Source organism: Acanthaster planci, linkage group LG20 (genome assembly GCF_054643075.1).
Source record: "Acanthaster planci isolate LZ-2023a linkage group LG20, COTS_SCS, whole genome shotgun sequence".
Taxonomy (NCBI): Eukaryota; Metazoa; Echinodermata; class Asteroidea; order Valvatida; family Acanthasteridae; genus Acanthaster; species Acanthaster planci.
The window spans coordinates 804,261-818,233 of NC_141796.1; the positions used below are offsets into that span (position 1 = coordinate 804,261).

General features: G+C 44.5%; 1 protein-coding gene across 1 annotated transcript; it reads right to left on the bottom strand.

Annotated features, from left to right (window-relative positions):
* Nucleotides 1–174: 174 nt before the first annotated feature.
* LOC110975475 (glycogen [starch] synthase, muscle-like) lies at nucleotides 175–11,898 on the bottom strand. The gene is made up of 14 exons (XM_087130579.1): nucleotides 11,529–11,898; nucleotides 10,503–10,684; nucleotides 9,258–9,449; nucleotides 8,846–9,037; nucleotides 8,318–8,462; nucleotides 7,668–7,785; nucleotides 7,257–7,377; nucleotides 6,371–6,537; nucleotides 5,873–6,065; nucleotides 5,167–5,293; nucleotides 4,319–4,476; nucleotides 4,012–4,113; nucleotides 3,794–3,877; nucleotides 175–3,504 (listed from the first exon to the last, which is right to left on the bottom strand). The coding sequence occupies exons 1-14, from the start codon at nucleotides 11,734–11,736 to the stop codon at nucleotides 3,367–3,369; spliced, it is 2,127 nt and encodes a 708-aa protein (XP_086986705.1). The 5' UTR covers nucleotides 11,737–11,898; the 3' UTR covers nucleotides 175–3,366.
* Between the last annotated feature and the right edge of the window lie 2,075 nt (nucleotides 11,899–13,973).

A 13,973-nucleotide genomic window follows, 5' to 3' on the forward strand; every position in this document is an offset into this window, starting at 1 on the left:
CAGAAACTAAATTGAGAAAAAAATACCTTGGAATGGAAATGGTATTACATGACACATCAACAAAAAAGGAGAAATGTTGTCGGCGATTTTTTTAAATAAAGCTCCACGGTGTATGAAAGACTTTGGCTGGGGAGCAAACCTGTTCCGCTGAATGTAAGAAAAAACTCAAGAAACTTGTCGATTGTGTTCCATTTCTTTATTTGATAATTGGATCCAACACTCCTTAGAGGGCGCCAGACTTTGGCCATTACATGGAGTTGGTTTGGAAAGTAACACTTGCAGAAACAATATCTAGTAGATATAAATTTGGAGTCTGATGGATTCTGAAAATCTGAAAATGTCAAGAGAAGTAATAGTGGTAATGTCTCAGCGCCCTCTGTCGATCATGCATGCCAATTATTTACAACTTCATCAAGTGAGCACACATTAATTCGAACAAATGTTAAAAATCAATCTAACATAACATTCACCTTGCATACTGGTCCAAACTTTAATTAATTACCCGTTCTACTCGAATATATATTTTCTGAGTCAATTTTCATGTCTTATGTACAGAAACTTTAAAATCTACATCATTAGTTTACTTTTTGCTGCTTAGCCTTAATAAGGTGTTCTAAGAAATTTCTGGAAATTCTGTCGGTGGCAAATCTATTTGTCCCATCATGACGCTCCTCTTGGGAAACTCCACAAATATTTCAGTTAGCAGTGTTGCATTCGAGTTTGTCATTATTGAAGTCTCTCCAAGTCCATCACAAGTAAAGTCCACAAGTCATTCAGTATTCAAGCCAATCCACCGGCTATTCAAATGAGCTGTAACAAAAACATTCCTTTGTCATTGTTCACCCTGCTGCTTATTATTATTATTATATATTTCTGGTAATGACACCAAGGATTCCTCAAAAGCGCCCTAGGCACTGTAGCTCATAAACCTGAAGAAACCTGTAGAGAGGAGACGAGAAGCAGGTACAATTTTAGAGGTGGGAGGAAAACCCCAAAGGAATATTCTGGGTAAAAACCCATGGAATCAGGTAGGGACTGAAAACCCAATCCACATGTAGACCGAGCCGGGATTCGAACCCGGGCCGCAGAGGTGGAAGTCAAGGAAAACCATTACGCCAACCTGACTCCCTGTGACTGGCCTTGTGAAGGACTTGAACACAACATTGTCAGTTAATGTATGACCTTTGACCTAGTCCATTGGCTATAAGTCTTAGAACTGCTATGTGATCAATTAGTACTCACTCCGGGGATAAGTACTCCTTTGTACTCAACAAATCACTCACACTCATAGGTTATGGTAGAGGTACTCAAACTGTACTTGACTACATAGCCTAACCAATGTAGAGTATGAAAATATGCCAACCAAAATCAAAAATCAGGCCATGCATGCATATGAGCCATGAGCTGGGCCAAGAGAGGGCGCACGTTTCCTAGCAACGGAGGCTCCTTTGGTGGAAATTGCACTTTGCTGGTTCACAAACGACTACAAACAATGTCGGGTCACGTCGCTACCAGCAAAATGAATGCTCCCCACCAACATGGCTCTTTTCCACCTATTGAGGGGGTGCTTCTGCTCAGAGCAGACTGCCTCTGGCTAGCTGTAGTGGGCCTTGCTTATTTTTCTCAGACATGAATTTCTTGTTTCTGTTTAACTATCTATTGAACTTATGCCAATGCATTTTTTGGCTGCCACCACGGGGGTGCTACAGTCTAAATTTTAATGGGTCCTGCACATCACACCGAAGCAATCAGAGCATTGACGTCGGTAATCAATAAATGCGGCTGACCACAAAAAGCGCACTCTCTAAGTTCTCATCACGATTCAACGTCAAGGTTACAAGGTGGTTAAAGGTTACCTGACTCTCAGTTAAAAGTTTTTAAAAATGAACGAAAGAGCTCGAATAAGATTACTGTTGCTCGAAAATTACTGTTACCAAAAGAAAAACTAATCACTGAAAACACAGAAAGTTCACGCAGCGAATAAACATTGTCCAATGCATCTCACACATATTTTTGTGCCGCTGATAATATTTGGCTTGGAGAGCTTAATTCAGCTGTAATTAACAGGCTTCTTTCGGCTCGAGGAATTCCACATTATTTATTTGTACAATATACAGACGTTTTGTACTGTTGAAGTGTTTCAGAAATTGAAGATACCAAGTTTTTGGCAAATCTGGTTCTTAAAGTTGTGCAAAACTGATTTCACAGAAAACTAAAAATCTTGGGGACAGCTTCTTTTCCTGTCAAAACCTGTGTCATGAAAAAATCTCCACAAACAGTGGCTCGTAATCTTTCAATCCAGGCAAGACTACAAAATGCCCTGGGTACCACACGCTCTTGTGCTGGGTAACTTATAATTTAGGACTAGGGTTGACGAAATAACTTAGGGAATTCTGTGCCCATTCAGCACAGAATCTCTAGACTTATCCGAGGACATGCTATGACAACCGTGGCACAGCACTCGTAACCTCACTAATCTTACTTGTTCTGTTCTTTTGATATCTGCAAGCCTACGTTTGGTCGCTGCACCCCTCCTGTTGTTTAACAGCACAAATATGAATGAATGCCAGCAGTCACTCTTGTGCATGTAGTTTCTATATGGAACTCAAACATGCACAGGTTCAGTGTGTACACAGTAGATTGCCAGCACAAAATGACCCAGGGTCTTTTGTGCAGTCCTCTTCACTGCATTTGGTTTACTGCACAATGATGCACATGAAACAGTGAAGCACAGTTGTTGGGCAGCACAAAAGTGCAATCTGATATTCCTGTGAGGGACTGTTGGTGCAGTGCACAACAGGACACGGCTGTGCATCTCTGTTTGTTCGACTTACCAACTCCCCAAAAGAGTGACTTCAGCATAGGAGGGTTTTAATGTGCACAGCGCACACAAGCCAAAATCCATGGTAATGAATACTCTATCAAATATACCCACAGATTTTCCGTCTACCTGGTGATCCAACAATGCAGGTTTCCAATGCAATAACATAGCTTCACATATCTTATTTTGAAAGTGGCTATTGATTTACACCTGAGACAGGTGGGCCAAGAAGTCATATTATCCCACTGATGTGTTCAATGTACGCGGCCCGGCACACGTAAAGCCATGAATCTCAGATGACCATAACAACAAACTCCAATATCAGATTTCATTGAAACTTCACCGACGTACTAGTAATGGGTGTCTGAAAATGCTCGTAAAGGTTTCAAAAGATGGTGTGTGAGAAAGCCGAGTTCTTGGAGGGGGTGGAATCTGGTTCCCCCAGTCCGAAAAAGGTCCAAAAAAGGCCCAACTCTTTCAGGGTTAAAATACTTTTTAAAATACTATAATTTTTCACACTAAACTGGTCAACAGCCATCAAAATCTTAATTGTCTTTCGTGTCCTCTTTGTCTTTGTCTTCGTCGTCCTCGTCCTCTTCTTCATCCGTGGATGGCAGAGGGGTCGATGCCCGTGAGCTTGAGGGAGAGGGCGGGGCAGATGCTGGGCGGGGATACCTCATCGTCTGGTGGGCGGAACAAAAAAAACAAAATGGGCTGAATTAAAGAGATGAAATCGTTCACAGCCGAGTGCATAGTCTTTGACATGGGGTCAAATTGAGCACGACCACACAAGTATCACTCTGTTTCTGAGAGCAACACCACTTGCACTTGAAACATGGAATAAAGGACATGCATAGTAACCAATACAGTTCAGAAGCTCTGAGGACATTGTCTGTCCTCACACATGTATGGGGACATATGTATGAGAACCTGTCCTCAGTGACCCTGTTGATTGTTTTTGACCATGCTTACCATCTTCCCGTCGTTCTCATCTACAACCTCAAATATTTCTGGGTGGGTCTTGTGGAGAGCCAGGTAACGCGCTTTTCTGTAATACTAAAAATACCACAGGAAAACCTTCGCGTCAGTATGCACAAAGTGGTGGAAAGGAAAGGCGCTTTCTTTCCCCATTAAGGCAAAATACCGCCCTCTTCAGGGTGTGCACAGAGAAAACAGGGATGCCTGCTTACAATGCCCAGGCTCTTCCAGTCCAGCAGTTCACTGAGACGCTCAGTACGATTCCTTTGGAGAATTCGCTGCCTTCGAGTCAGCTGGCAGAAGTCGTACATGAACTGCAAGTGAAAAATAGAACAAGACGTGTTATTCAGAAATGCAGAGAGCTAGGTGGTCCTTGTACAATGTGGAGATTACACGTAAATGTATGGTGTTTAGAATTGCCATTGATTTAATCAAATACCAGGGGTCTAAATTTCTACCCTGTCCTAATTTCTTTTCTGTGTCTCCACTTTACTTGATATTGAGAATGTTCTGGCCTACCCTTGCAAGTTGATAGACGGACTCATCGGGTGCCTTGAATTTCCTGTCCACGATGTAGATACCGTAGGATGTGGGATCTGCGACGTGCTGCTCCATGAAACAGCCAAACCCAGACAAGTTGGTGGAGACACTTGGAATACCCATGACGGTGCACTCCGCTGAAAGACGAGAGAAAAAACTGTGCTAATAATGACAAAAGAAACATCGGACGACACCCGCTTGATTTCACACAGCAAGTTACAACGAGCCACTTTGGTATTTCGTAAAGCCAACGCCTTTCAGGAACAAAGCACAAGATTGAGTTGGTGTATGGCTGCGTTGATAGGCCAGACTATCGCCCGCGCAGCTGTTCCCAAATGACCTTGGACAGTTTCAGTTTGGGGACGCTCATTAATCCGTTTAATCTGTTAACCTCTGTCCCGCATATGTCTTTCAGTACTGATGCCCAAGTTTATGAAATTGCCATCAAAAATCACCACATATGACTTACAAGTTGATAGATGGACTCATGGATGACGGACTCGTCGTGGCTGCTCGGATGGCAGCCACGTACAATGGATGACAGTACAATCAACTCATTATATGTCAAATAGCCAGCAGCCATGTTAACCCCTTCGCTTCAGAGGACTGCTACTACCGCACCGTTGTGTGAGGATTAGTGCATACCACGCATACAGTCTATTCACCATGCAGCTGCTGGTTCAATGGGGCCTGCTGCTGGACAAAGCCCTCCATTCAGGGCATACCACAGCCCAGCAGTCACGGTCAAACTACGGACCGCGACTGAGGAAAGTTTCAATACTTTTGTGATTGCAAGTTACATGAGAGGTCACATGACAGGGACTAACCTGGGGTGTATCCCCAGGGCTCGTAGTAGGAAGGAAAGACGCCAAGATGGCAGCCACGTACGAACTCCTCGTAGTCGCAAGCAAAGAGAGGATTGGTGGCCGTGAGAAACTCAGGATGGAAGATAATCTGTACAAAGGGAGCAGGAACTTCAACAATAAGATCTTGGAATGTGTAATCAAACTGCAGGCAAAATAGACAGTGTTGCGACATGTGTGTCTCAATTACTGGCACCAAAATGGTGGATTACGCATCTGTGCATATGGACAATGAGCTGTACTGCGCACACAATGAACAGCCATTTTGGTTCCAAAGTCTGAAGTTGGCATTACTCTATCTAAAGAGGCTTTGCGCGGTAGCCATCTTGCAGGGCAGATATTTTGTTCCAAAGGGAAACCTCCTTTGTGCATACCATGTATAACAAAAGCACAGGCCCGCAAGATGGCAGCCGCGCAAACCCTCTATGTACATATACAACTCTTTCTGCGGAAAGCTGTTGCATTAGAGAGAATATCCTTGATATGGCAAGTTTTCACTGGTTTCCTGCACTGGGAAGCAGTGAAGTCATTCCAGTCCATTAGCCTAGCTAAGGTCTGGGAAGGCTGAATTCCTCAATTTCAACTGGGGACGAAATGATTAACGAATGAAAGTTCTGATAGGGACTGGGCTCTTTGAGTTTTGGACTGTTGTGATCCAGGTCCAACTGACCTTGACCCGATCGTGACTGTTGTTGAACAGACCGATTCTTCTGATGTGGCTTAGGACAGGGTCCGATCCGTCGTTGGTGACATTGTGCGTACAGACAGGGGGGAGCCCTGGCCTCTGAGCCGCGTAGATGCAACGTTTCAGTTGTACGGTGTCGGCGCGCTCTAAAAGTTTTTCGATATCCGGCATTTCACCTCTGTGAAGACAAAAGAATGCAACTCAGATGGGATTACTTAAGCCCATCACAAAAAATAATCACTATAAATAGTCAGACACTAGCTAAGCATAAAACAATCACAAGTCAATCACACATCAGTCACAAGTCAGTCAAAGTCAATCACCAGTCAATCACAAGTCAGTCACAAGCCAATCACAAATCAGTTGCATTTCACAAGTCAATCACAAGCTAATCTCAAGTCACCCAAGTTCATTGTAAGTCGCTTTACGTCAATCATAAGTCAGTCACATGTCCATCACAAGTCACATCACTGCTTGTCTCACCTCAGGATGGACTCAAAGATCTTCTTGCCGATTTTGTCCTTGATGTTTGCCACTGTCTCCCTGAAGTGCTGGCTGATAGCTTGGCCACGTAGGGACTCAACGTTGAAGTTGTTTGTTTTGGTCGGAAAAATGAGGAATGCTACCACGGTCATGTCACTTTTGTTAACCTGGTTCACCAAAAAGCGAATTGGAAACTCAGTGAACACAAAGTTGCAGAGTGAAAAATCACAGGTAGAACATCCACTAGTGGCAAAGTGGAGTCCAAATGTTTACTTCATTGTAGGTTTTCAAGAAACAAAGTTAGAACCTTGGAACTCAGAATATCGGTATAGCTGAATGAAGGGGCTTATAAAGCTGAGCTCCTGGAGTCATACAATCTTTACTGGAAACTCAGATCATTTCAAAAGGAATGGTAAAATCTATATGTATAATCAAGACAATGAAAAGTGACATTGCTGTTGCTATTGCCTTGTTGCTGTTGCTATTGCCTTGTTGCTGTTGCTATTGCCTTGTTGCTGTTGCCTTGTTGCTGTTGCTATTGCCTTGTTGCTGTTGCTATTGCCTTGTTGCTGTTGCTATTGCCTTGTTGCTGTTGCTATTGCCTTGTTGCTGTTGCTATTGCCTTGTTGCTGTTGCTATTGCCTTGTTGCTGTTGCTATTGCTTTGTTTTTGTTGCCTTGTTGCTGTTGCTATTGCCTTGTTGCTGTTGCTATTGCCTTGTTGCTGTTGTTATTGCCTTGTTGCTGTTGCTATTGCTTTGTTGATGTTGCTTTGTTGCTGTTGCTATTGCCTTGTTGCTGTTGCTATTGCCTTGTTGCTGTTGGTGCTCCTGTCTGTGAGTGGTAGCAATACTTTTACAGCTACATTTGTTTTTGACTTTCCTCACCTGCAGGAGATGGTTCAGCTTGGCTAGAGATTCTAGGAAGACATCGGCGCCTTTGTTGTGATACTCGTATCTACCAGCTGTGAAGAAGTACAACGTCTTGTCCAGATCAAAGTCATAGTGTCTGAAAAAAAATTATAAAGGACTCAGTTACAGCACTGACTTCTTTGTTTGATTATAAAGATGAACCTGGGTGGACTGCTGTGTGCTTTATTGCAACCTTAGCATTATTGTGGACATAGAATACCTGATCACGTTTTCCACTGCATTCTGCACACTCTCTGATACTTTCTTTTTGTGCACATTCCAATGAAATCTGATCTGTGCATTTAGCAGCAACTGCACATTCAGAGTGTCATCTCTCGCTCCTTAGTGGGGCCCACTGGGGCTCTAGTTTCCTTGCTCCGCACTCACCCGTGGAAGTGGCCTCGAACAAAGTCGTGAATCTTCTCCTTGGACTTGGCGTGGAGGTTCTGGAACTCGTGCACTGCTTGGAACTTGACGACGTTCAGGCCGTTGGGTAGGACCAGGTCTGGAAAGTGCCATACAGCGATTACAACAATGGTTCTAACAGCAGTCAGGATCTTATGTCCTCAAGCAATCCACTTTGCAGTCATATGCACAGTGCATGTTATCCAATCAAATTGCGAAGTGGTTAGGCCAAGAGACAATGAACCAGTCCTCTTCAACCCGCCCTCAGGAATTGGCCAATCCCTGAAGCCCCACCCCTACGGCTCTGACCAATCACAAAATCTGACATGCATGCATCCATGCATGCAAGATACTCCCAGCAGGAACATGCCATGTGGCATTGCTGCCAAATCCTCCACTATGCAGAAAACCAACGGCACATTCTTTGAACTTCAACCTACAGGGGGCATCAAGCCCCATGTAAAGTAACAGTGGCTGGGCAGCTCTACCTTCCACAATCCTACAAATTCTCCACAACTTACAGATTTGAAAGGATCTGGGAGATCTGACACGATTATGAAATGCCAAGGTTCAGAAATATTTATGGGCGTGACTGTCAGGGGTAATAATACTCTTAGCACTGCAGTGATTACCTGGTAGTCTCTTCAGTAGATGTTGGCTTTCTTCGGCCGTAATGTTGGAGACAGTCGTGAAAACGTGAGCCAAGGTAGCGGCAGCCCTCTCCATGCAGTAGCGGTGGTAGATACCACGGTCGCCTGCTTCCTTGTCAAGATTGAACTGGTAACAAACAGTGGAATCTCATTGAAACTAGCCTGATCCCTCATCTCGTGTTGATTGAGTGTAGCACCACACTGACAAAGAAACTAGACCATGACAGGTGCGGCATCTACTTATCATGTACAGCTTCTTACCAGAAAAACCCAACTGAGAAAATTCAGGTGTTGAGCAAAACTCAGCAGAGTACAAACTGCAAGCAATACATATACCACGACTGTTTGTCGGCGGGTGACCTGAATTTGTTAAGCAGTATATTGTGCGCTTAGCAAATTGCTGAACAGCTCTATGAAACTGGAACTGAGGACCAGAACTGATGCACTTGCACTGTCTACAAAAGTTCCTGCATAGAACCGTTTACGAAAATAGGCCCCTGTAACCCCTACCGTGCTCAGGTTGTTGTAGAAATCGGCATTGCCCGCACACAGGTACCGGCCTAGCAACGTGGCATGAGTGGTGAATATCGTGGCGCAGTCAATGTGGCGGAGATGGCACAGGATGAGTCCGACACCAGACAGCCATTCGTGGAAGTGGGCTGTGATCAGTGGGTTCTCGGACTCTTGAAACTGCTTTCGGAACTGAAACAAAGAGAGAACGTCTGTAACCCTAAAAGCCATGCTGTCGTCAAACAGATGTGTAAAGATTTCTATATGACCCGTGCATTCCTGACAGAGGGCGCTATTTGGGTGTTGCTCATTACACAACAGTCTCTTCCTCTAGGTTCAAAGCCAGACCTTGAGGCAAAGTGGAAGTTTGAAAACCAGCCATTGGCCATTGCCGCATCTTTGTTTCACTTACGTCTGCAATGAACCAGGCGCACAGATTGCCAAAGATCACGGCGTCGTTGGATTCTTTGTCGTGCCACGGAATCCCGACGTGGGACATTTCAAAAAGATTGTGCTTCCAGTCCTCGAGATAATGCGCCCCGGATCCGATGTCAAAGAGCACGACACCTGGGTACCCGTCAATGAGCCATCTCCCATAATGTACCTGGAAGAACAAAAAACAAGGAAAGTTCTTTGACACATCTGATATCGTCAGTCCATCACAGGTCCTGTCAAAAGTCCAGTCACAGGACCAGTCACCGGTACCAGGATGAATGATGACAAAGGAATATTTTTGTCACGGTTAGTAGCCTGAGGCTTGGCTTAACTCAAACCCTGCCAGACGCAGCAGATTGTATCAGGTGAGAAAGTCTGATGCCTTCAATGCACTGGGCAACTGACGGCAGCCAAACACACTGGCCATATTCAGACAATGGGAGCTAGTCCCATTGAACAATGCTACCGTTGGATCTTGTGGTGACTGGCAACCACAGACTCCCAGGCCGTTTGGCCTTGGGAAGAGTTAACCTGTTGGGTCTTGTTACACAGGGCAGGCAAGCCACTTTGAAAAATAATGCAGATTGATGTGTCTGGCAGGGTTTCTGGCCAAATACCCTTGGACGGTTAGAGTTAAGACCAGACACTTGTGATGAACTTGCAAGGACTTGTAATGGTCTCCACTGTACAAGAAAGTCTAAAGTGGAAGACTGCGACAGACATGCTTCAGAGAATTCCCCTCCAAGGTATGTCTTCAGAATTGAAACTCTTGGGTTCTTTTGTTCACCCGGCAGGCTTTCAAATCAAGGCAACCAGAGCCTCTAATTTTCAAATGCTGGCTGATGATCCTGGCAAATCATGACATTCAAATGAAAGACATACTGTATGTAATTCCTAGTTCCCCCCCACAAAGTGGTAGCAATTTGGCTTTACATAGCTTGACGTCTCCAAAATCCGAATTGAATAATAATGAGGCCCGTGGCCTTCTGTTTTCCCACAAGTAGGAAAATGTCTGACACCATCTCACACAATTGGAGAAAAAAAATCATTTTCACGCCTTTACACTCGAGTGGAAAAATAGCTTCACACCTGGTGGAAATGCAAAAAAGAACATGTACATTCTTTTCCAACAATTTCCCACTCACAGGGTTAACTTTCAATTGCAATGCACTGTATTTCTATTTTCAACGTTTGACGGAAACTGCACCAGATCTTCCACTACCTTGATCCCTTTGGATCTCATGCTGTCCATCGCGCCTTTGATCAATTCGTTCTCGGGTTCCATAATCTCCACCTCCATCTTGACGGTGGCCTCGGTGTACGGGCCCAGCATAATGCACTGGTCCCCAAGCTCTTCCATGGTAACCGCAGCCTTGGAACGGATGACAGTGTAAATACCACCGACTGTCAAAGGATAACAAGAGTTTTAGTGGTAAGGTTTGGGTGAGTGGACAGCAAAAATGTTATTTCCTTCTTTTTTTTGCCAAGCACAATGGCAAAAGGGGTATGCATAATCACTAATTACTGTTTAATAAAATTAATTTTTAATTAAATAGTTTACGGTTATTGTGAAAATGTTCAAAAGAAAAAAAAACTCGGGAAAAATAAGTCATTGTGGAAGTTGTGCGTTGTGAATTTGGTACAAAAATTCATGAACTGTGCATGTTGTTCTCAGATTTTGGCATAATGGGTACCCATGTACACCACCATCCCCCCAAAAACCTCTAAAAATATGATTTTCTGTAGGGGAAAGAATTCTAAGCCAAATATTTTCCCTATAGATATGTCACTGCAGGGAAAACTAAATGAAGTACATGTATGGAATTCTTCCCCATGTAGGTTACATGTTAGGCCCCGCCCCCCAGATGGCCCACTTTGTACCTCCACTCACAATAGGCCTATCCAGCTAAGTTACTTCCTGTGGGACTTATTTCAAAAGAGTCCATTTTGCACTTTGAAAGAAAAAAATCAGAAATTAGGCCAAAGTGAAGTTTCGTTGGAACTCTGTAATGGGTACAAACTTCAAGTTCAAAGATTTATAAACAGAAATGAGAAAACGTGATGAAATTTCTCTTACAATGACATACGTACGGCCAAGTTGGTTAGGCCTAGTGCTAGCGCAGGCCTAGGCCCTATAACTTAAGTATTTGAGTAAAAAATAATGCTCTGGTCAAAGTGCACCGCATGATTAGGGGCGGCGCCACTTTAGGGTACAACAACAGTAGGCCTAACGTTAGTCAATGCTGACCTTTATTGGCGACCTCCCAAGCAACCTCAAACACCCATCTGTTCTCCTGGGCGGCTGTCCGGCCTCGATCCATCTCATTCCCGATGTCATCCATCAGGTCCAACCCGCCCAGGGTCCGCTGGATTTTCGAAGACGACGCCACCGGTCGCATCTTGATGAACGAATGCGACCGAAAGCTGGAAGTCCTTGGTGGGAAAGAGTCCGCCATGATGGCCGAATTTAGCTCTCGAAAGACTATTCAATTCAATAACAAGAACACCGGGCACAAGTGACCTGAAAAGTTTATAATTCTAGATACAGAAACGATAAGAGCGCTGAGCCACGATACGCGATCGCAATAAACCGGGTACAAAGTTTAAAGGCCAAAGACATACATAATGCAAAATTGATTTTTGCATGGTCCCAATCCCGTTATAATATTGCTCTATTGGTCAGTTGAAATGGAAGCCAGACGAGAAGGAACGAAGATGCGAAATTAATACGTGTAGTTCGTGACTAGCTCGTTGGACCGCCTGGCGCAGGGGTTTCTTTTCACCAAAGGTGCGACATGGGGGGGGGTTAACCTTTGCCCAGAGTTTTCATCTTTGAAAAAGTTCAATTTTCGTTTGAGCATTTCTGACAAATTATGAAAAGAAGATCTTCGCGGAAATAGGCAAGTAAAATTTTCCAGCAAACTCCATACCAGACACTGGGTTCAGTTCTTGTCAAAGATGGATAGCCTTTTGAGCGGAAAATTTTGTAAGGACAGTTAAGTAAGTGCCTGTATGTTTCCAAAGAATGCAACGCGAAAAGCGCCAAGACATGCCTCGTCCCATAAAGGAGCAGGAAGAAATCTTGACTCTCTGGGTCTCCAAATAGCCCTCCCCCCTTGAAGGAAGTGATTTGTATTGAACCGAGCATGCCGGGGGGAATGATCCACCGCCGCCGGACACACTTTTTGGGAGGCGGGATACTGGGTATCAGCCCCAAACGGCGAAAGAAAGACAGGTGGTTACAAGCGGGTTCTTGCACACGTTCTGCTTGTACGCAAGGACTATTAAGTACGGAAGTGAATACGTCATGCGCACAATTAGTGAGTAAAAAGCATTAGTGTGTGAACCAGCGCGTGAATCAACACGCGCGCGTACTCCCTTCGTTTGCGCTGCACTTTCTGGTTCAAAGTGACGTCACACTTCGACACTCTATACATGCCGGAACGCTACGCGGATATGCGTACTCAGCGTGCTCCGCGTCAAACGCGTATGTACTTGGGCGCCTCATTTAGCGTCTATGCGGCGAGTACGTTGCAAAATACACGCCCTCAGTTTGTCCGCTCGGAGCAGATAGAATCGTTCCCGGCTACTTTTTATGGTGAGTACAAAATGTAAGTGGATTCTGAAGAAGTTTTTAGATTGCCAACGATTAAAATACATTCAGTATCACTCATTAAAGGAGAAAACAAGTTTAACAAGCCATAAGTATGTCATGGCGAATACATATTACAAATACCTTAATATCATAGACATGGACTTCTATATTGAGTCATATATTGTCCCCCCCCGCTTTTCAAATTTTCAGGTCACTCATCCCACCCCCTACACAAATTTACGCCACTGGTGGTGGTAGGGGGCGGGGGTATGCGGCACCCCCCAATAATTAATTCCAGAGCTTCGATTAAATAAATTTCATACGTTGGCCGTCGGCATTTCCCCTGAAGCAGAAATGCAGTGTACCATGGATTTCCAATTTTTACGAGGTTGGCGAACAAGTCACAAGTCGGCAACTTGACTCTGCTAAATACCCCCCCCCGGCCCGGCCGGCCAGACTTGAACTCAGTGTGGGCCTCCGACTGCGGCCCCGCGCGGCTCCCCGCACCCCACGACTAGCGGGGCTGACGCGCGGACCCGGCACAATTTGGGGGTACCGTCTGTGCTGGGCCTTCTCTCCCCAGGAAACTTGCCTTCCGCGCTATAGACGCGATGACACCCCCAGGCTGTGCATGATGCACGTACATGTACATTTCTATGATAATATGGGAACTCATGCGTGATCATTTTGATAGTGTCCGTGGACTTACATGAAAAAGGGAACTTGAACTGTGGACGGATTATCGAATCAAGCACGATTTATGTACATGTACATGTACTGTATATGCACATATGTACAGTACAGTAGACACGTGCTCTACTCGGAATTGCACGTGCCGTACGTGCCAGGGTCAGAGTCCGAGCGAAATACACGGAATTAAAGTAAACCCACAACATACAAGATAAGTGCCCCCTGGCTTGCGACTAAAAAGGTAAACAGCGAACCACTTAAACTTCTGTTATTTAACTAGTCTTTAAAAACTCATTATTTTGCCAAAATGAACGAATTTAACTACTATAGAGGAAATGTAACACTCATTATTTAATTTTACTTGTAGCAAAATAAGGGCAAGCTTTCAAACATGTTAAAAAGTATTGG

Excerpts from the sequence above, each read along its gene's own strand:
- LOC110975475 (XM_087130579.1), bottom strand. The coding sequence starts at position 11,736 with ATGGCGGACTCTTTCCCACCAAGGACTTCCAGCTTTCGGTCGCATTCG. Across the intron at positions 9,038-9,257 it reads GCGCCTGGTTCATTGCAGAC|TTCCGAAAGCAGTTTCAAGA; the intron begins GTAAGTGAAACA and ends TCTTTGTTTCAG. Across the intron at positions 7,378-7,667 it reads GTTCGAGGCCACTTCCACGG|ACACTATGACTTTGATCTGG; the intron begins GTGAGTGCGGAG and ends ATTTTTTTTCAG.